Genomic DNA, 22,974 nt, shown 5'->3' with positions numbered 1-22,974 from the left:
CAATAAGCAATAAAAGTGTAACAGTAAGTGATTTTAACACTTACATCTAACACATCTTTTCCCACTGTTCTTGTTATTATCAGGCATGGGAATTGAAAAAAGTAAAAAAGGCTGAACATTTGTAAGTAATAGCAAAGTCGACGGAGCGAAGCGCCTAAGCCCTGCTAGGGGGCATTTTGGGCGGAATTTTTTTTTCTCCAAAGAACCCAACTGGTGTACTTTGGTGTCATCTTAGCTCCAAGTTTGCCAATATATTCAGTTTTAAGAACCATTTTTGCCTCCCCAATTTATTTTTTCGGCGGACACTTTTGCTTTTTCGGCGGAATAAAAAAAAAATTCGGTGGAAATGTGCCTTTCGGCGGACAATTCCCATGCCTGTATTATTACTTTCAATGTTTGATTAATTTGAGTAATAATCTGTCATTTCATCTCTGGTAATTTTAACAGGTTCTCCAAATTTACAAAGACATGGAAGACTGATATACCTCACTTAAGAACTTAACCACAATGTGCGTAAAGCTTTGAGTATTTTTCAATCATTTAGCTACCTATCACACAAAAATGGTGCCAAACGTACATACTTTTTTTTTAAAGACTGAATTAATGAATAGCGCGAACTAACAAAAACGAAACATTGACACACAAAAAACTAATCCTCACACTTGATTCAAAATGATAACAAACAAGAGAAAATTAATTTATCATCTAATGTTAATGTATCTCTGTCAAAAATATCTAAAGTAAGCTATTAGTTTGTCAAAAGAAGTCTAATTCTCACAGAATCATCAACATTATACTAAGCGACACACTTATTAACAGGCACCCACATTTTCTCTCTCCCCTCTCTACCATCCCCCCCCCCCCCTCTCTCTCTCTCAGATTTAAACTCTCTTTTTCCCTTCTCACTTTCATTTCTCTCTCAGTTCCTTTGTTTACACACTAACAGAGCGTGTGACACAGCATGCAGGCATACACAGACACCACAGTATTTTTCACCTTACGATAAAAACAAATAATCATGACCAAAAAAAGGGGAAAAACATGCAAAATTGTGAACACATATAACCATTCAATGAATACAACAAAACACATTGCAGAAACATGCTGAAAAAATATCAAGACCACTCTCCGGTTATAAATGTGTTATGACACATTATACAAGATAAAACGTTCACCAAATGAACTTTCTTTCTTTCTTTATTTGGTGTTTAACGTCGTTTTCAACCACGAAGGTTATATCGCGACGGGGAAATGGGGGAGATGGGATAGAGCCACTTGTTAATTGTTTCTTGTTCACAAAAGCACTTATCAAAAAATTGCTCCAGGGGCTTGCAACGTAGTACAATATATTACCTTACTGGGAGAATGCAAGTTTCCAGTACAAAGGACTTAACATTTCTTACATACTGCTTGACTAAAATCTTTACAAACATTGACTATATTCTATACAAGAAACACTTAACAAGGGTAAAAGGAGAAACAGAATCCGTTAGTCGCCTCTTACAACATGCTGGGGAGCATCGGGTAAATTCTTCCCCCTAACCCGCGGGGGGTAGTCCCCACATGACACACTGTTTTTAATCGAATGCCTCTCAGTGTGCCCAACATTGACGCTAGATAATCCATACTCAGATCCTGAAATGACCGCATCAATCGTCTGCAAAATTGCTCTCCTCCTTTCTTGCCGAGAGACAGCACTGCTTAAGCAGAAGTGAGCGAGCCTTTAATTGCTTTAAATGTTAGGTCGTTTAGATAGATCTTATGGTAACAGCAAAGCAGACACCATGATTCTGTGTGGGTGGCAAACCTAGGGTTCAACAATCCAGTGAAACATACATGGTATGAATTTTCGAACATATATATTTTTTCTGAGACAAATGAGTATCCACTTAGTTATTTCAGCCTATATCACACTGAGTTTTTACCACAGTTGCTGCAAAATTCATATCTTTATATGTGTAGAACACATTTGGTTCAACCCTTAAAACAAAAGCAACTGAACACAGTGATGCAGCGTAACTTCAACAGAAATAAATGTGAAGGAACTAAGACCAACACTGTAAAGGTCCTCTTATCAATCTAAACTGCCGTCGTCAACAACTACTAAATATGGTCCTCTTAATAAATATGGTCCTTTCTTTCTTTCTTTATTTGGTGTTTAACGTCGTTTTCAACCACGAAGGTTATATCGCGACGGGGGAAGGGGGGAGATGGGATAGAGCCACTTGTTTGTTTGTTTGTTTATTTGTTGCTTAACGTCCAGCCGACTACGCAGAGCCATATCAGGACGAGGAAGGGGGGGATGAAGGGGGCCACTTGTCAAGCGATTCCTGTTTACAAATGCACTAACCCATTACTTGTGTCCCAGCAGGCTTTAGTAAAACTAAATTAATACCTACTGGAAGATTACCAGTTTCCAGTATGTTAAAATAGGCTTAACCTATCTACTGCTGGACTTACATCAGAACACTAACAGATTAAACTATACATGAATCGCGAGACAAGCGGCAAGAGAAGAGATTTTTGGAAAAAATACAGGTGAATGAGCAAGAAGGCAGAAAAAAGAAAAGAATTCATGAAGAAAAAGAGAGCATGACAGGAAAGAGGAACCAAAAATCTACCTAACAGCAAACTAGAAAGCTCCTGCGGTTCCAAAAACAGGAGGGGCTTTTAATTTCATAACCGCAGTGCCCCACTGCGGGAAGAGCCACTTGTTGATTGTTTCTTGTTCACAAAAGCACTAATCAAAAAATTGCTCCAGGGGCTTGCAACGTAGTACAATATATCACCTTACTGGGAGAATGCAAGTTTCCAGTACATTTCTTACATACTGCTTGACTAAAAATATGGTCCTCTTTCAATCAAAATTAACTGTTGTCATAAGCAAGCAATTAAATATCTATGCGTTCTTGGTCTGAACAAATCTTGTATGGTTTTGGGTTTTCGTTGTTTTTTAATTTGTTTGTGCAGCCTGGTGTTTATACAACTATATACATGATGAGAATGCATGCATACATGATTTCTTCAGCTGTGTGCAGATGACATACCATCAATCGTAAATACAAGCAACAAGTCATCTTGAAAGCTAGCAAGTTTAAGCACAAGGTCACATTACCAACAAAAATGTGCTCCTTCCAAGACAGGCAAACCACCACAAACTGATCGAAAAAGGCAGTACATGTATGAAAATTATGCAAAAATTTCAAGAATTTTGAAGCCTTGAATAAAAAAAAAAGCTAAACAACATAATAAGAATGCTGGGGAAAAAAAAAACGAATTTAGAAATGGATAGGAATGTCAGATTTGATACAAATCTACCTGTACTTCCAGGCAATATCTCATTGCCTTGCACCAAAATCTTGGCGCTTCATCTCGTTCCTGTAAGACGTTTGTTTCATTTCTTGTTTCATCATACTTTATTTCTTTTGGATATTTTTCCCTGAGATGATTTTCGTTGTTGGAAGAGTATTTGCATTGACTCATTACTTTTTACTTCTGTTTTTTTTTCTTCTTAAAATTATTTTGTCAAAACCTTGACGCATATCTTCATTTTGTCTCCTTAATATATTTATTCCCTGACAGGGAAAGAATGTACATCTACTGTAAATATGTTGGACAATAAAATCCTATCACAAACGTGAGAAGCTTGTCAAATGAATGAACAAGAGAAAACACCTTGACCAAAATGAAGACATATGCAAATAGCCATTAATATACAAGTAGTGAAAGCTACAAAAAACAGTTGCAGAAATGATCGAGTAACCCACTTTACAAATAATCATTTACTTTTCTCTTAATTTTCCCTGGTTTTCACAAGCCTATTATCACAAGGTGCTGCATCCAATGCATATGAACCTGCATCACAGTATATGAAGCATGAGTTTTTCTGCAAATTAATTATTAATGAACATTGTTATCCCTTTCTATTCTGAATTGCAAAGAGTGTTAATTATGTTCTTCTTCTCCATCATCAGCAAAATAATACATTATTCAAAATGCTATCATCAACAATCTAAACTCCTTTTTTCTTTCCAGGAACCCTCTAGTTTGTTTTTCTTTAATGTACAATTTTTAACATGGATTTTGCAAACTCTGCATCATCAAACACACTAATTATGTATTTCACATTGCTTATCCAGTCTGATGAAATATTTCAGTGTTGAAATCATTATAAGCTAGCTTTCAAAGCTCCACACAAGTTAAAAATACCTGGCTGAAATCATCTCCAACGCTCTTTTTCTACGATTCCTTTAATCTACCTAACCTACTTTTAAGTTCAGAAACCACAGTATTCTTCTCAAAAGAAGCTCAGCTGCTCATGAAATGTGAACTTTTAAACACATCTCAATATACAAGTCTATGACACACAGTGTTCATTTGCTCGATGTGTATAAGAGTTGTCCCCAAACAGTTATTTAGTCTCAATGCGATGACTGATCTTCCACCGAATCAGAGCACATCTTCGAAAAAAATTTTGTCTGAAGGGGATGCAGCGATCATAATTTGCTCTACGTGTTTGAAGATTTTGTTCCCAAACAATTATTTAGTCCCGATGTGATGACTGATCTTCCCACTTATCAAAGCACTTCTTCAAACACGATTTTGTCTGAAGGGGATGCAGGGAGGCTGTAGTTGCTTCTTGATGATGGTGCCACCGACGTCACGGCGCGGCGCAGCTGTTGGCGCGAACGACTTTCACGGTTAACACACGTGGTTGCCCGATTCTCTGTCAAACACACAAAGAAACATGTGTTAATAACTCTGTTAAACACACAAAGATACGTGTGTCAATAAATTCCTCAGGCACACCAGGAAAGACGGGATCAAGGTCCACGACGTTACACAAATACAAAATAAACAAATATTAGAACTCAAATCCAACAAACAAAGGCTTTTGAACCATTGTGACCTTCCCTCTGTAACCCCTTTCCAACCAATACCCCCCTCCCCCCTCCACCACCCCCCCCCCCCCCCCACCTTACCATCCAGTATCCTTCCCACGCTTCCTCTTAACCTTAACTGTAGCAAACAAAATGGAAGGTTTTTCCCCCCCTAAAAAAGTACTGGGGCAAAACATAGAATAAAATGAAAAATAATATACACACTAAAACATGAACCTACACTAAAAGTCGGTTAAACAGGAAGATAATCCAAGTCTTTTTTTGAATTACATCGTTAAAAAAAAGGTTTACCTGTACCAGAACTATTCATTTTCCCACCTGATGGTTATGACAAATCTTTTCTTTGCATTTGACTCTAAATGGCTTAACTTTGAGATTGTCCCTAAACTTACATTAAACTCTCCCTCTCTACATTTTGAAGATCAGAAAGTCCACCCAGACAATTTGCTTCTACCTTACGCTCATCATACACATGTTAAATATTTTCAGCTATGGTCTGACATTAACATATACCCTCCACCACAACCATGCAAACCCAAACCGACAGCAGTGGGGCTAGGGGCTCCAGGGGTTGTGGGTAGAGGGGGGGGGGGGGGTATGAGATATGTTCTGCCACTATATAGGTAATGCACGGAAATCATTCCGAGTTTGTGTTCTTGTTTTTTGTAATTTTTTTTAATAGTTTTAATAAGAAGAATTTTGGATGTTGTGAATTCTTATTGATCTTTCAAATTTTATACAGCCTGGAAGATCAAGGATCGATCTTCAAACTAGACTTTGCGTGCTGTCAGAAAATGACAGCCAGGAAGCAATGATCTTGGCCTTGCTGGTGGGGCGAATAAAATTATGCTCATGCCTACATCACACCAACATTAATGTAGCTTACTGGCCAAACATGTGTGCCTTATACAATGCAATACATACATTCCTTTAACCGTATGAGAGCAGCACTCATATACTGTTCAGATCACACCTCAACCCAAAACATGCCAGGGAACAACACTGCTTGTAATGCTTTCCTATCCATTAAGGTACAGCAGCTATATAAAGCGCTGACTACATCTGTGCCCACCCTGGTGGTACAAAAACTGCAGTCAACTTTCAACAGAGCTACATTTTTAACTACAAGATCACAAACAGACCCACCCAACAACAGCAAAACTGGGAAACAAACAAATCTGTCATCAATCAATCAATCAGTCAGTCAGTCAACCAATCAATAAAACCAACAAATTAATTTGTAAACAACTATGTAAGTCTGAACAGAACAATCAAAATAAATCTGCCCAGGACATGTTGCTGATACTACAGACTGAATCAATCAATGAATACAAATATGTCAATGAAAAAATAAATACATCCTTAATAATTGACATGAAACTGAAAGTCAAATTAACTGCACAACATTAGCGCAGATGAGAAATAACACACAAGACGTCAGCCTTGCTTCAGACTAAAACATGAAATTATAGATGACAAAAAGTACTCTTTTCTGCAAAGGTCGATAAATACTTTTGTACACTGACTGATATCCTGTATTATGTTTAGTAAAGGGGTGTTATCATATGAATCTTTGAACCAGTCAGATTCCCAGAAAGCTTAGAACAGTGAGTATAGATGGAAATAACCATCTTTTGAGATAGACAATGCTTGGAAAGGTAAGGCCACACATATAGTCCTCTGAGGTTACCCTCATAACTTTGTTGGGATTTTTATGGGTTGTAGAAGAGTTGTTTCCCTTTAACCTGAAGCAAAAACACTTTGTCTGATCAGCGGAAATGAGCGATCATGGCACCACAGTGAATAATAAACTGTGATGTGCATGTTACGCAGTGTCCGCTCTATATGATGCCGTTTCTTTTTGAAAACATTCACGTCTGAGCTCACTTAATTGTCACTGCATGATGCAATCATCCCTCGACTCCACTGATCTGAGTTGCATAATTTTTGTCACCTACGTTTCCCTCAACTAGGGCAACACTCTTCCAGTCCATAACAAAACTTTCAACAGAGTTATTTCCCAGCATTGTCTTTAATAATCAATATCTTTAAAATAAATTAGTATATGTTGGGCTTGATATATCTTGTCTAAGGGGAAGGAAGTTAAAAACTGTGTCACATGCAGTGATAGCCATACAAGTGTCTGGATTAGTCAGTACACTGATCTTTAAATTCAGGAATTATTATAGACTACAGGTTGGGGCTTTACTGCACAAAGGAAAATTAACCACCCCACATGACACAAAACAGTAACTTATCATGTCCTCTGGTGTTAGTTTTTGGGAGGGACTGAAACCAAGAATTCCATGCATAATAAAGTCATGCAAATCAGGAGGATAAATTGCTAATGTGAAATTTGTGAATACTTGCTTCACAATATCTAATTTTGAAAGTCATGAACTTCTAAATCTCAAGGGTTTCATGGTTTTTTTTCAAGTGTGTGTGTGTGTGTGTGTGTGTGTGTGTGTGACACACACAGTGTGTGTGTACGTGTGTGTGTGTGTGTGTGTGTGTGTTTAAGCATGTGCATGTGTATGTGCGTGTGTGTCCCTCGGTAAATCTGTCTGCCGCAGTCTATCAGTATCTGTCCATGTGGCTGTCATATTTGTAAATGAGTAGATTCTTTTATCCAGGGTCCCCACTGGTTTTTAGAAACAAAATTCCATGACTTTTCCATGACTTTCCATGAGCCTCAATAACATTTTCCATGACTAGATCCACAGGTCGCCATTTCCGAACACGCAAACTTTTTACGTCTTGTCACTGCCAGTTTTGACACTGGCTTGCTTTGCACTGAATTTGAGTCAGTTTCTACGCAGTGTCTCTTCGACAAGCAAGGCAAGCATTTGCTACGCAGTCAGATTATCGGTAATGTTTGCTGGTCCTGTCATTTCAAAGGTTGATTTTTTTTCTTTCTTATTTTTGTTAAATTCCATGACTTTCCATGACTTGAATTGGAATTCCATGACTTTCCAGGCCTGGAAAATTAAAAATCAAATTCCATGACTTTCCAGGTTTTCCATGACCTGTGGGAACCCTGTTTATCCATACAAAAATTAAAAATGCATTTTATCCTGTGATTGGTTGTTTGCATGGCAATGTGTACGTTCTGCAAGGGGATTTTCACTACTATCCTATTGAACATCACCACACAGACTTCAGTGTCACACACCACACAACGCAGTACCTGACTGATGCTCGTCATGACCTGAGAAATTAACATAAGGTCATTATTAAGTATAAGGCTACAAGAACAGTTTCTTTCTTTATTTATTTGGTGTTTAACGTCGTTTTCAACCGTTCAAGGTTATATCGCGACGGATACAAGAACAGTACACGCTGGTTAAAGTGTTGACCAAGAGAAACTGTCTTGCGGGATTCTTTACATGCACTTCTCTTCCCATGTAAACCATCATGTAAACCATCATGTAAACCATCATGTAAACCATCATGTAAATCACAATAGATCTGTCCAGGCTTTTACCTGCGATAAGAGAATCCTAATACACCTAGACACCTAATGGCTGCCGTGCAAGAAGCGAAAATGGGTGCAACCCAACTTTGGTATAAAGCAGCGTGGTCGAATTGGTTGAAATTGAGATTTGTTGTGATTTCAGCAAATCGGACCACGCCGTTAGTTTCCACCCAGTTGGGTGGGACCCACTTTCGCTTCACGCACCTCATCTCTGGCTACTTTCTGTGCAGAAGGGGACATTTTGGTTGAACTAATTTTGCATTCGACATCTTTGTCAACCTGCAAATTGAATTGAACAACAACACGCACTGAACAGTATGCACAGGAAGCAGCCGCTGTTGATTGTTGGTTCATCTCCAAGATGGAAGGATGCTAGCTCTATCTCATGTAAAAGTCTTCACAGACCTGTGGGGATGTACATGGTGGTTTACATATTGGAATGATCATACCAGGCATCTTCAACCCTTAGGCTGGTTGTCGCGACATATGTCACGCTACTTTACCTATACTGTCACCTGGTTGTCACGACATATGTCGCGCTACTGGCTCAGTCTGTTTGGTCGGTTCCGATTACCTCCCATGGATGCGAAAACCTATATGACACGTTTTTTCTTTATTTTTCTCTCTGTTAATTCACCAGTGGCTTGTGTTACAGAATTGCACCAGTGTAAGGGTTAATAATGAACTGACAGTAGAAGTGTTTCACACCACAGACATTCAAAGGGAAGTAACTACACTGAGACAGAATCTGGGATGAGAAAAACAATTTTCTTCTGCTCACAAAACCTCTCGCTGCAAATGTATGAATAAAATATGTCATTATTCTACCAGTCTTTTGCTCATACCCTCTAACTGCCACCTCATCATCTTTACTGGTCTACCTCTAGAAAAGTCACATACAGAGTTCTCTTAATCAAATGTTTCCCCCTAAAATTACAAGGAAAATAAGAAAAGATGACAAAATATTTCCCAAAAATATCACTAAAAGTAAATTCAACAGAAGAAACAAAATGAAAAACTGAACAAAAAGAAAAAGTAATAATTATCCTGAAATAAAGTAAATAAAGAAAGAAAGTCAGCACATCTTACATATTAATTGATAAACAAATATATATATAATTAAAAGAAAACCCCACACACATTCACACAAAGCTAATATTGTGTGACTCCACAGAAAAGGAATATAGAAACACTAGCCAAATCAACAGAAGAAGAACATGTTGGGCTGAATTAGCTGAGAGGCTGGGGAAAAGTTGGCACAAAAACTGATCGCTAAAGGAAAAAAGATTTAGTACAGTGTACACTGGTACCAAATCTCTCTCTCTCTCTCTCTCTCTCTCTCTCTCTCTCTCTCTCTCTCTCTCTCTCTCTCCTCTCTCCTCTCTCTCTCTCTCTCTCTCTCTCTCTCTCTCTCTCTCTCTCTCTCTCTCTCTCAGAGCACTTTTTGTCACACACAAACACAGAACCACACGTGAACTGATTAGTTAAACAGAACAAACTCCGAACAATATCAGTGGACAAAAACTGTAACCAAAACAAACGGCATTATAAAAAAGGGGAAAGAACTCCGGATTCGAACTCTCCAATGATTACCTGTTATCATGCTATATTTCAAGTGGCACTAGTGCATAAAATGAGAAAATAGCCTCTTTAAAAAAAAAAGAAGAAGAATCTAAATTACTTCCAGTACAAATATTGTTTTAAAAGAGAATAACACCTAGACACCAATTTATGTTTCAGAGACTGAATTTTGACAAATTCACACAGACAATTTCTATCAATTATTCTACTTCAGGTACGCATTATTTTCCTTAAAACACAGCCTAGATATGATACTGAGAACATGGTAGATATGTAAGCAAACATGCAGTGCACATTTTCTTAACGATACTCATAAAAAGCGAGTAAGTAAGAATGAAGGTGTGGTACACATTATAACACAAAAAACATGATGTCAGTTATAAAAACAGTGAAATTGGGAACTTGCTGTCACCTGTCAAGTTTGAAGATCTGGAAAACTTACAACACACACAGAACACAACAGACGGTGTTAGTGGAAGAGCAAGTATATGCAGCAACAACAACAACATCTGCCGCAAGACTTAAAGCCAACACGAACTAACACTCCTAAACTAGAACAGTAGTTTTAAAACTCTAGAGCTAACATGCAAACCTATAAAACAGCACCCAACACATAACCTAACAGTGTGATTCCGTCAACTTGCAAGCTGCTACAAAATTATTTAAATGCACTGTTTTTGCTTATTGTCTTTTCACTGTCTATTGAAATTTCCAGAACGCTTTTCAATCATACCAAAACATTCTGATCTGGTTTTATTGCAGACTAAGATTCAGTACCTTGGTATTTTTCCATCCTCTAACTCTTCTTGCAAAAGTCCCTCACCTAAACTCCCAAAGACTTATGAAAGGGAACAAAAATTGTTTTCATGCTACACCAAGAAAAATTTAAAGCGCTTCAACAATTCACAAAGCAAAAACTTTTATTATATAAAAAAAAGAAAAAGCACCATAAAAAATGACCGGCAAAGCTGGCCTATACTGCTTCATTACAAACATAAAATATTATAGTAAAACCAAAAAGCTGCAAAGTGTCTGACAAGCACCATATAAAACAGCACTCTATCAAAGGCCAGCAACTCTGTCAAACGATGTACTCACTTGCAGAGTTTATCAGTGTATGGTCGCAAGCAAATTTTCACTGTTCACACTCATGTCTGCAAGTAGTTGTTTGATCATTTTAGTATATTCTGTATTGTAAACTGTTTCAATCATCAAATCACTAAATCTTGAAATGAAATGAAACTTTTAAATTTCTACTTTCCTTTGATGATACTGAGTCACATACATGTTTCCTTGTCTTCCTTGTTTTCCACGTTGTACACAAAGTCTCTAAAACAAAGCAGGTGAAACTAAATATGCAGGCATTTCGAGGCTGTCTAGAAGTCCAACTAGAACGTCATTATTCATAAATTACAAAACAGCTTTTGGCTTTTTTACAACATTTTTGATGAACGCTATAAACTTTCTCTGTCTGGCTAGCACAAATTGACACACTGTAGAAAATGAAAAATGGACACCATGGAATCCTATGAAGACAAAAAAACACCAGCATAGATCTTCCGTTTACCAACAAAGAACATCAACTCAGACAACGTGTGCTGACAACGAATAAACCGTAAAGACGATGTGAACCTCCCTTTAATGTCTAGATCGAACAAAGTGTAGAAGCACAACGGTTGTGATGAAAACGACACAACACATCAGAACGTTACTGACAAATCTCACATCAGAACTAACATGGACACAACATCATCACTGAAGACAGTGCAGAGAAAAGTGAACACAGCAACAAGGGAGCGCACCACTTCTGAAACTACAGGGACAGAGAGTTACCTCCTCTTTAGAGGGTACACGCCACACAGAATTCGAGGTTGGCGTCAGTGGAATAAAGAGAGGGAGAACCTATATGGACAAGACACAAGCGCTGTGAAACTGACACTCTGACAGAGAGTCCAACACAGAAAGCTTTCATTGATAAATCAACATCAAAGACAGAATTCAAAGAGTCCTACAGAATCACAAGTGCATATTCAAACTTTTTACTTTAACCTTGTGTGAATTTAAATTTAAAGTAAACAAACGAGAAATCTTTTTGTCTCCGCTTGACAAATTCAGCTCATACAAGTATACTCACACAAGAATATGTTAAAAAGATACACAAACATATGCTCACAGCCTCACAAAATTTACAAACACAAATATAACCACTCTCCAAACAGTACAAGATCTACCGTAATGAGTCGGCACAAACAGGTCTCCTGATTTCCTCCAAAATGAGCTTAGCGACACTAATAAAAGCAAAACAAGGCACAATAACCTTGTCATATGAAACTTACTACTCAAAACTATAACACAACTCTACCTTATCCTCATCAATACCACACACTCTATTTCAAAGTCATATTTTCTCTTTGACTTTTAACCCTTTCTTTCTTTATTTGGTGTTTAACGTCGTTTTCAACCACGAAGGTTATATCGCGACGGGGAAAGGGGGGAGATGGGATAGAGCCACTTGTCAATTGTTTCTTGTTCACAAAAGCACTAATAAAAAATTTGCTCCAGGGGCTTGCAACGTAGTACAATATATTACCTTAGTGGGAGAATGCAAGTTTCCAGTACAAAGGACTTAACATTTCTTACATACTGCTTGACTAAAATCTTTACAAAAATTGACTGTATTCTATACAAGAAACACTTAACAAAGGTAAAAGGAGAAACAGAATCCGTTAGTCGCCTCTTACGACATGCTGGGGAGCATCGGGTAAATTCTTCCCCCTAACCCGCGGGGGGTACTTTTAACCCTGGTACATTTATAAAACTACAGTCGAACCTGCCCTGGCAACCGTCTCTCCCTAACGACCACCTGCCCACAATGACCAACTCAAAAGATCCCCAATCAGGTTTTTATTCTATATAATTCACCTTTCCCTAGCGACCACCAGCCTATAACAACCATTGTTGTTGGTACCTCAGGTGGTCGATATAGACAGGTTCAACTGTAATAATATCCAGAACCATTCAAACAGGTTTTCACCACCACAATGAAAGCACATGGAGTACTCACACGTTCTATTTCCTCATCAGCTGGTAGCAATGTAACAATCAACACTTCAAGAGTTAGTGCAAACGGACACTTCAACATGCCAGTGCAATTAATAATAGCGCTACAAAAAAATAATAAAGGAAACTTGAAAAATTAAATGAAATCAGCCAACTACACCGCAAACACAGGTTTATGACAGTGTTAAGAACGCCTGCATAATATATGTGCCCTTCCTCTCGCATAATAAAATGAACCTTCTCAATGGCATTAGAGCTATAGCTTTCCACTGGGAGGAAGCAGCCCGAATGTCCCTGCGATGGGACAATAGAGTAATGAAAATGAAAGTGAGAATGAATAGAATGATAAACTCTATGTTTACCACTTTGAAATCTGAAAACTTAAAAAAAAAAAAACAACCGCAATGATGTAATGTGCGATACATGGAGAAGTGTAGAAAGGTAGACAACTTACTGCTGGACTGTTTGCGATTCTCGTACTTCATGGTCTTGGTGCGCCTCACCAGCGTCTTTCTCGCTGTCAAGGCGTTCCTCATGATCAGCGGCTTTTCCGACGAGATCAAGCTTTCAGTGGCTAAACCCTCAAAGAAATCTGCACAGTTAAACAAAGTGTCTTAGTAATTCAAGACTGAATGATTCTAATTTTCAGAGAAAATTAACAGTACATGTAGTAACAAACCCTGGGCTTCTTAAAGTTAAAATGTTAGTGAGGCTCACTGCTGAACTACAGAAGACTGCAGACTTCATGGCAGCCACTGAGCTGAGGATATGACGGCCATGAATACCAAGCACAGAAGAAGAAGAAAAAGAAGACTCACCAGTTCAAAATAATGCCATCTGAATTTAAATGTCTACTGGACATTCAACTTTCAGTCCAAATACTAATGCTCATCAGGAAAGCATTCAAAAACATGTTCATCATGTTTTAAAACACCCTTTTTAACACTGTTGACGTTACTTTAAAAACTGACTGACCGACAAGAAATACTCAATGTAATTCTGAAATAGGGACGTCACAACAAAAAGATGGAATAAACAACAACAAGAAAGCTTATGTTGGTATTTTCCAGAACAAAGTTGAAGGGGTTACGTTTGAGTTTCTTGACGTTGACCGTCATCTCCTCTCTGATGTCAGCCTCGATGTTTGGCGTCTGGTTTTGCACGGCTCGGTCAAGGTGACCCAGAGACACCTCCGCTTCTCTAAGACGCTCTTCTGCGGACAGCCGCGCTCGAATCTCCTCCTGAAGGTATAAATCAATAACTTTCACTTCTTCATTCTTCTAAAAGGCTGTAGGCTAAAAGACAGTAAATTTTCAAATTGTCAAAGCTTCTTAATTCTCTGATAATGATAGAGTAAAAGTGTTACACCTGTCAAAAAGTGTTTCTGGTAACAAAAGCAAAGTTACCGACTTCAGAATTTGGGTAAATTTGTGCGAAAAGAACAAATACCCACAGTGGTACCATATTCCAAATGAGAGGAATTCCTGAAATGGTGCACCAAGTGCTTGACATCACAAACAGTGAAGCATAACCTTTCGTTTTCTCTATAAGAAAACATCTCAGAATGTAACTTTTTTTGTATTTTTCATCATTGCATATCCTTACAGAATTATTGTAGAAAACATAAAATACTGCCATCAGTCATTATCTCAGCCACCCCCCCCCCCCCTTAGCCACACCAACACCCGTCAACCAACATAGTATACCCATGCAGAACAATGCTGGACAGTACAATACTCACTCTCAGCTCTTTCTCTGTCATTTCTTTCTGAGCCTTCAGATCCTGTGAACAAAACAATATACGTTATTTGCGTTTTTGACCAAAATATGACATTTTACACAGATCGAGACAGTCATTGTTCTCCGAGACAGACTGACTGGGTGGACTGGGTGGACTGGGTGGACTGGGTGGCCTGGGTGGACTGGGTGGCCTGGGTGGCCTGGGTCCCTTCGTGTACACTACATTGGGGTGTGCACGTTAAAGATCCCACGATTGACAAAAGGGTCTTTCCTCGCAAAATTGTATAGGCATCGATAAAAAATGTCCACCAAAATACCTGTGTGACTTGTAATAATAGGCCGTGAAAAGTAGGATATGCGCCGAAATGGCTGCGATCTGCTGGTCGATGTGAATGCGTGATGTATTGTGTAAAAAATTCGATCTCACACGGCATAAATAGATCCCTGCGCCTTGAGTCCGAGTCTGGAGATACGCGCCCAATATAAGACTTCATATAATAATAATAAAATGAGGGGAAGGAGGGGTGGAGGGGTGGTGGGGGGTGGTGGGGGGGTGGCGTCCTTAGAAGGGGCGTTCCACTGTAATGAATGATGCCACATATTTTCTTGGACAAGAATGACCGGGATTTGTATTCATGTGCCCGATCAACAGCCATTCTGCATTTGATTAAATTTGCACAATGACCTTTATTATTATCACACCATTTATCTTTTTCTTCCCGTCACCCTTTTTTTTTTGGGGGGGGGGGGGTACATTTAATACTCTTTAGGGGAATTTCCTCCAGGACATTCGTTGTGCTATCCCTGCAGGTAGCATGCAGCGACAGGGATTTCGCTACCCAGTCTAGCTTACCACAGACGCAGGTAAAAAGCAGGAAAATTAATAAAATGAACCAACGTGTATGGTGGACTGCAGCTCCTGAGCATGTTCGCTGATGGAAACTTTCTCTTCTTCCAGCTGATGAAGGCGCTGCTGGTTCTCTTGAAGTCTGAAAAGAAAGCTGCGTAGTTTAGGTAAAAACCAAAACAAAACCAGGCAAAGAATTAAGCTCGGGGCCAATGCCTTAGATGTTAATGTATACTATCTTGAACACATGCATACACAAGGACGCACGCATGCACAGCACAGCACAGCACACACACACAGACACACACACTGACTCTCTCTCTCTCTCTCTCTCTCTCTCTCTCTGTCTGTCTCTGTCTGTCTGCTTGTTCTATTTCTCCTTCTGTGAACTTACTTTTCTTGTGCCTGTTTTTTCTCTGTCTTGATGTTTTCTGTCTGTTTCTCAATGCTGTGCAGTCTCTCCTGAAGTTGCTCCGTGGTCTCAGACAGGTGACGCTTCTCCTGCGACAGCTGTGACGCCACCTCCTCCCTCTCCTGCAGCTCCCTCACCACCTTCTCTCGGTTCTCCTCCAGCTCCTGAAAGGGAAAAGTAGAATGAGTTTGTGCTTTGTGGTCTTCTACTGGCACCATATTGTCTCTGTTCTCTCGGCTTAAGCTCCTAAAATAATATAAGTGTTTAACTCATTGTCTCCCAGGTACGAATATATCCGTACCCACTCATATGGCTCTATCTGACCAGGTACAGATATATCCGCTCAGACTGTTAGCTTCAGTCGCTTCCTGTAACGTCCATCTAACGCCTGCATTCCAGCTTGTTGATACACAGTTGCTACACAGTTACTACAATTCTGAGTGACCTGCTGCAGCACAGCTGGTCTCGGCTAAAAAAAATGTGGTCAACATAGGTGGGGTAGAAAGTGTTAAGTTTGCAGAGATGCCTCCTCCACCTCCTGGAAGGATTACAGTAGAATCAGTCTGAGCTCTGTGGTCTTCTACTACAGTGGTACTCCCGACGAACGACCCCCCCATCAGAGACCCTCTCCCTTCTCAGACCTCATTCTTGCTGACGGATTAGTTTTGCTATATAAATCACCCCCCATGGCCGACTCCCCCCAGAACCCGATTTGCGACCGACTAGTTGTTACAATTTGCGACCTTGTAATGACATTTTCAAATCAAAACCTAACAAAAAATCGTAACGTTTTGCTTGAATCTCTGAAAAAAGATCGCAAAAATCACTCGGCCGGAAATATAACAGACGACGCGTTTAGGTCTGGATTGCGCATGTCCGGCGTTCACAATTTTACGATCCCAACATGCCCTTTTCTTTGTCCACTTCTTTTCGAAAAATCAACAAACACACGCGCGAGTATCAATGATCTTCTTCTTCGACCATGGCTTCGAACTCTCCTTCAACTTCAAACGCTCAATCGCGCGGAAAGAAGAGGAAAATTTTGACTCTGGAACAGAGGATGGAAGTGGTGAAACAGAGCCGTAAGGGCGAAACGGCAATTTCGATCGCGCGGTCGTTTGAGGTAGGAAAAACTCAGATTCAATTGATCGTCAGCGACCAAGAAAACGTTGTCAATCGATGGGAGACCAGCGAAAATTGTGAAAATTAAGAAAGACCACTTGAAGAGAAAGTCTCAAGCTTCTCAGACTTCCATGAAATCTTTCTTCAAACCAGTGTAAAATATGACAGGTGTATAGTCCTCTTCCAAATACTGACACCCATATGAACATAAACTCTTTTGACTCCCAAATATTTTTTTAAATACATGTAGAGGATACAATTAAAGTAAAAAAAAAAAAATAGAAAAAATACATACCTCTTGCTTTTTATTGAATTAGATTATCAAATTAATTCACCAAACCACAACTGTAATTATGCCACAACTTCGACGGACCCTGAAGGTATTTCTCTCTTTCTCTCTGTCACTGATTTTTTCTCTCTCACTGTCTTTTTCTGACCTGACCTCACCCCCCATGTAAGACACACCCCCCCTTTTAAGACCTAAATTTGTCAGATTTTGGGAGGTCTTACATGGGGAGTACCACTGTATCACCACCTTCCCTCTGTTTTCCTAGCTTAAGCTCCTACAAGAAAAGGAAATGCTTTACACGACACCCCTTTGTCATGTTCCATTTTAGTGAAACACACAAACAACATCATCCGTACTGAGTAGTCCAATGCGTGATCCGGTGAAGGTTAAAAAGAGAACTTACACTGAGGACATGACTCTGTTGCTGCAGTGTTTCACCCAGCTCTCTCTTCTCATCCTCCACATCTCGCATCACTAGTGTCGTTTCTTCCAACTCCCTGCCAAAGTCAAAATAGGTCAATGATATTGTACTCTACGTACAGAATGTTACGCCATAGAATACCAACTCACACAAGCCTAGATGGGCAGGAGGCGAGAAGTACATACTGAGAGAGAGAGAGAGAGAGAGAGAGAGAGAGAGAGAGAGAGAGAGAGAGAGAGAGAGAGAGAGAGAAAGAGAGAGAGAGACAGACAGACAGAGACAGACAGACAGACAGATTCTTTCTTTATTTGGTGTTTAACGTCGTTTTCAACCACGAAGGTTATATCGCGACGAGGGAAAGGGGGAGATGGGATAGGGGAAAGGGGGGAGATGGGATAGAGCCACTTGTTAAGTGTTTCTTGTTCACAAAAGCACTAATCAAAAAATTGCTCCAGGGGCTTGCAACGTAGTACAATATATGACCTTACTGGGAGAATGCAAGTTTCCAGTACAAAGGACTAAACATTTCTTACATACTGCTTGACTAAAATCTTTACAAACATTGACTATATTCTATACAAGAACCACTTAACAAGGGTTAAAGGAGAAACAGAATCCGTTAGTCGCCTCATATGACATGCGGGGTGCAGAGAAATAAGGATGTGGAAAAGAAGACTTTTGGTAAGTGAAATAAAGGTGATGGATCCAGTCAGGTAGAAATAAGACAACAAGAAAAGAATTGGAAAACTGCAGGGAATAGTAGGGAGAGTTTTCTTGGAAGGAAATATAGGTGAAAGGACTGGTAAGGCAGAAATAAGACAAAAGAAGAGAAGAAACAGAACCGTTAGTCGCCTCTTACGACATGCTGGGTAGCATCAGGTAAATTCTTTCTAGTCCCAACCAATATGGGACTCCCCCTAACCCGCGGGGGGTAGACAGACAGATAAAATTAAGACTCAAACGAAATGTTTCTACAGACTGAAGTCAATAATGCTGTTTTAACTAAATGCTTGAAGGTGTTTATTGTCCTTTTCCTTTCATGGCATTGTTTGCAAAATTAACATTAACTGTCATACACACTATGTCAGCTCAAAATCTGTCACTCTAACTATGTAATATTGACTGAGGTGGTCTTTCCTCTTATCTGTATTCTAGACTCCACACACACACACACACACACACACACACACACACACACACACACACACACACACACACACACACACACACACACACACAAATATTACTGAATGAAATCACACCAACACACATGCACTTCCCAAATCTCTTACACTCTGATTTTTTCATATTCTTCCTGAATTTCAGCCGTGAAGCTCTCTAGTTTTTTTTTCTCCTTCTCCAGTTCTGAATTGACCTGCTCTAGCTCCTGAAACAAAATGAGGCAAGACAGTGATACATCAAGGAAATATTCCACAAAACACAAGAACAGTACAGGTGTGAGAGAGCTCAGGTGGTAGAGCACTCAGGACTTGTGATCGGAAGGTCGCTGGTTCGAATTCGGGCCGGGACGGACACGGGTCAACTTTATGTGCAGACTCAGAGATGGAAGCCATGTCCCACCCCCGTGTCACCACAGTGGCACGTAAAAGACCTTGGTCATTCTGCCATAAGTGCAGGTGGCTGAATACACCTAAACACGCAGACACCTGGGTAGCGCAACTCCGTTGCTGCTAGCTTTCCACTGGGAGGAAGCGACCCGAATTTCCCAGCGATGGGACAATAAATAAATGAAAAATGAAAATGAAATGAAAAAATGATCAGTTACATATTCTTTTCCAGTGTTTCTACAATTTGCCTTCTTGGTTCAGCCATGTCCGTTTTCCTCACAATTCTTGCCTCATATCAAAAGCCGTGAAGCACTCCACTTGAGGAACAGAAATTAAAAAAAAAAAAATCTTCCTGTGATAACATTAGCAATTGCAACCGAATATAATTGGCACATTAGGACACTTTTTAATCAAATAAAACAGTTCAGATTAGTAATTCAGATAACCATGTCTGGCGGAAATGTATAAGAAGCCTGTAAGTTGTTCTGCTCTTTCTCACACAAGTGTTACAATACAATACAATACAATACAATACAATAACTTTATTAATCTCTAAAAGAGAAATTACATTGCTGAGCGTTTGTGTCCGTAATAATAACATACATAAAACATTCAAAATAAACATTTGTTCTTTGTCTTTTGAGAAAATATAGCACATTGGTTATCACATAAGAAAGTATATTAAAAATAAATTAACATGCATTCACCATCAACAATGCACAAAAGAAAGTCAGCACCTTGCCGGTTATCACATATTGTCTAAGATTAAGAGAGTACAAAAGGAATGGAGAGGAAGTCTGTTACATATTGTGCTACAGTGGAACCCCCCTTTTAAGACCCCCAAATTTAAGACTCCCTCCTTTTTAAGACCTTCTTTTCTCAGATTTTCTGTTCCTCACCTCTGTAAAATTACCCCCGTTTTAAGACTCCCTCCTTTACAAGACCTTCTTTTCTCAGATTTTCTGTTCCTCACCTCTGTAAAATTACCCCCATTTTAAGACTCCCTCCTTTTTAAGACCTTCTTTTCTCAGATTTTCTGTTCCTCACCTCTGTAAAATTACCCCCATTTTAAGACTCCCTCCTTTTTAAAACCTTTTCTCAGATTTTCTGTTCCTCACCTCTGTAAAATTACCCCCATTTTAAGACTCCCTCCTTTTTAAGACCTTCCTTTCTCAGATTTTCTGTTCCTCACCTCTGTAAAATTACCCCCATTTTAAGACTCCCTCCTTTTTAAAACCTTTTCTCAGATTTTCTGTTCCTCACCTCTGTAAAATTACCCCCATTTTAAGACTCCCTCCTTTACAAGAGCTTCTTTTCTCAGATTTTCTGTTCCTCACCTCTGTAAAATTACCCCCATTTTAAGACTCCCTCCTTTTTAAGACCTTCTTTTCTCAGATTTTCTGTTCCTCACCTCTGTAAAATTACCCCCGTTTTAAGACTCCCTCCTTTACAAGACCTTCTTTTCTCAGACTTTTGGAGGTCTTAAAAGGTCTTCCACTGTCTGCTCATTTACTTTTGAATGAATTCACTCACATCTGCCCGTATTCTTTCATCAGACAAAGCTTGTGCTTCCGTTTGAAGGAGATCTGCAACAGAATAATTACAAATAAGATACACACAATATATATTTCAATGGTATAATATTTGAACATATGAAAACTGTTTAACCCCTTTCATATCTAAATACTCCCAACCAAGCCCCCCAACCATCCAGCATCCCTGCACCCCCCACCCCATTACTCATCCTGAAATCATCACTTTCCAGGCCTCTCCCAGGTATTTTTGCGAACAAACTTTCACCATCATTCCAATACGTCTTTTCTCCCTTCATCATCCCAGTCTTTTTCTAATTATTGTAGACTTGCACCTCAAATAACAATTTACCCAAAGGATAGGCAAAAGAATGTTGAAGTTTTCAGACAAAGCAGCGGTTGATAGTTACCAAAATAATCTTGTTTCTCCCTGGCCATGCGTAGTCCATCATTTTCCAGCTGCCGAATCATCTCATCACTAAGGTGTGTGTTCTGCCAGGTGCTACAATCAGTCACATCAATCATTGTCAGTAATCAAACAAATGAGTTTAAATTATCATCTTTCATTAAATCAGCTACATGTAGCCTGCCTCAGATAATTACTGAACAGTCTCAGTACTACTTGAGCAAAACACAACAAAATTGATGATGAAAACAACAACAAAGCAACAACAGCAGCAGCAGCAACAACAACAACAGCAGCAGCAGCAACAACAACAAAATCAGAAAATACAATATATTGTTATTTGTTGGTTGAAAAAAAAAGCCTTGATTCCAGCTAGACTGGTCTGCATGAGTCAGAAAGTCACCGCATGTCTTTGTTCAGTCACTGGCAGTCCTTAATTATACAGTGGATAATGCCAGTCAGAGTACTTACTTTGCCTGTCACTCACTGTCACACAGTCACTCATTAGGCCCCCCCAAAAAATAGGTGTGGTTACGGTAACATAGCCAAAAAAATAGGGTAGGAAGGTAGGCAATCACTTTTTTTTTTTTTAACTTTTTTTTCTAATGTGTACAAATTAAACCTACTTGACAGGGAAATAAGTGTGCGACTCGGGCGCTTTCGCTTTCATTGCGTTTTTTGCATTCGTTTTCTTGGTTTTTTTGTGGGTTTTTTGACAAATGTAATAAAAAGTTATAGGGTCGGCCCCTAAAAATAGGGTAGGTCGGGTTACCGTAACCACACCTATTTTTTTTTTAGGCCTTACTTATTCATTCACTTGTTCAGTACTGTGCACAGCACACAGGAAAACATGAAGACCCACAACTGGTCTTCCTTTGACACATTTGCCTAATTGGACTTTATTGGCATGTTTATTATAAAAATATTGCTTTCAGCGTAAAAACTCATTGTTCCTCATGTCATTAAACTTGAGCTGCAGTTGCAAGACAGAGCTGCAGTTGCAAGATAGAGCTGCAGTTGCAAGACAGAGCTGCAGTTGCAAGACAGAGCTGCAGTTGCAAGACAGAGCTGCAGTTGCAAGATAGAGCTGCAGTTGCAAGACAGAGCTGCAGTTGCAAGACAGAGCTGCAGTTGCAAGACAGCAGCTGCATTATTCTCCACTGACATCCCTGAAGCTCCTGAAGTTTAACAAATGTACAGTGGAATCCCCCTTCAAAGACCTAAAAAAATCGGAGAAAAATAAGGTCTTAAAAAGGAGGTGTCTTAAAATGAGGGTCAATTTACACAGGTTGTGAACACATCTGAGAAAACAGGGTCTTAAAAAAAAAGTCTTAATTTTTTTTGTTTTTGTTTTTTTTGTTTTGCTTAACGCCCAGCCGACCGCGAAGGGCCATGTCAGGGCGGTGCTGCTTTGACATATAACGTGCGCCACACACAAGACAGAAGTCGCAGCACAGGCTTCATGTCTCACCCAGTCACATTATTCTGACACCGGACCAACCAGTCCTAGCACTAACCCCATAATGCCAGACGCCAGGCGGAGCAGCCACAAGATTGCCAATTTTAAAGTCTTAGGTATGACCCGGCCGGGGTTCGAACCCACGACCTTCCGATCACGGG

The 22,974-nt window shown here is 39.5% G+C and overlaps 1 protein-coding gene across 4 annotated transcripts in view; it reads right to left on the bottom strand.

Annotated features, from left to right (window-relative positions):
• Positions 1 to 676: 676 nt before the first annotated feature.
• Positions 677 to 22,974, bottom strand: part of LOC138953759 (pleckstrin homology domain-containing family D member 1-like) — a 50,946-nt gene continuing 28,648 nt past the window's right edge. Inside the window, exons 5-15 of one of the 4 annotated variants that reach the window (XM_070325660.1) lie at positions 21,359 to 21,450; positions 20,950 to 21,002; positions 19,141 to 19,235; positions 17,831 to 17,924; positions 15,999 to 16,180; positions 15,656 to 15,746; positions 14,759 to 14,800; positions 14,108 to 14,258; positions 13,472 to 13,609; positions 11,056 to 11,111; positions 4,588 to 4,726 (exon numbers count right to left, since the gene is read on the bottom strand). In XM_070325660.1, coding sequence (XP_070181761.1) covers positions 11,068 to 11,111; positions 13,472 to 13,609; positions 14,108 to 14,258; positions 14,759 to 14,800; positions 15,656 to 15,746; positions 15,999 to 16,180; positions 17,831 to 17,924; positions 19,141 to 19,235; positions 20,950 to 21,002; positions 21,359 to 21,450 — 982 coding nt within the window. In that variant the 3' untranslated portion in view covers positions 4,588 to 4,726; positions 11,056 to 11,067. Of the gene's footprint in view, positions 4,727 to 7,424; positions 8,110 to 11,055; positions 11,112 to 12,839; positions 13,042 to 13,471; positions 13,610 to 14,107; positions 14,259 to 14,758; positions 14,801 to 15,655; positions 15,747 to 15,998; positions 16,181 to 17,830; positions 17,925 to 19,140; positions 19,236 to 20,949; positions 21,003 to 21,358; positions 21,451 to 22,974 lie in introns of those variants that run through there. The other 3 variants (XM_070325658.1, XM_070325661.1, XM_070325659.1) reach the window with 3 other exon arrangements.

The sequence above is a fragment of the Littorina saxatilis genome, linkage group LG17 (assembly GCF_037325665.1).
Source record: "Littorina saxatilis isolate snail1 linkage group LG17, US_GU_Lsax_2.0, whole genome shotgun sequence".
NCBI classification, from domain to species: Eukaryota; Metazoa; Mollusca; class Gastropoda; order Littorinimorpha; family Littorinidae; genus Littorina; species Littorina saxatilis.
The sequence above is the reverse complement of the archived record's forward strand: the minus strand, read 5'-3'. Positions and strand labels throughout refer to the sequence as shown.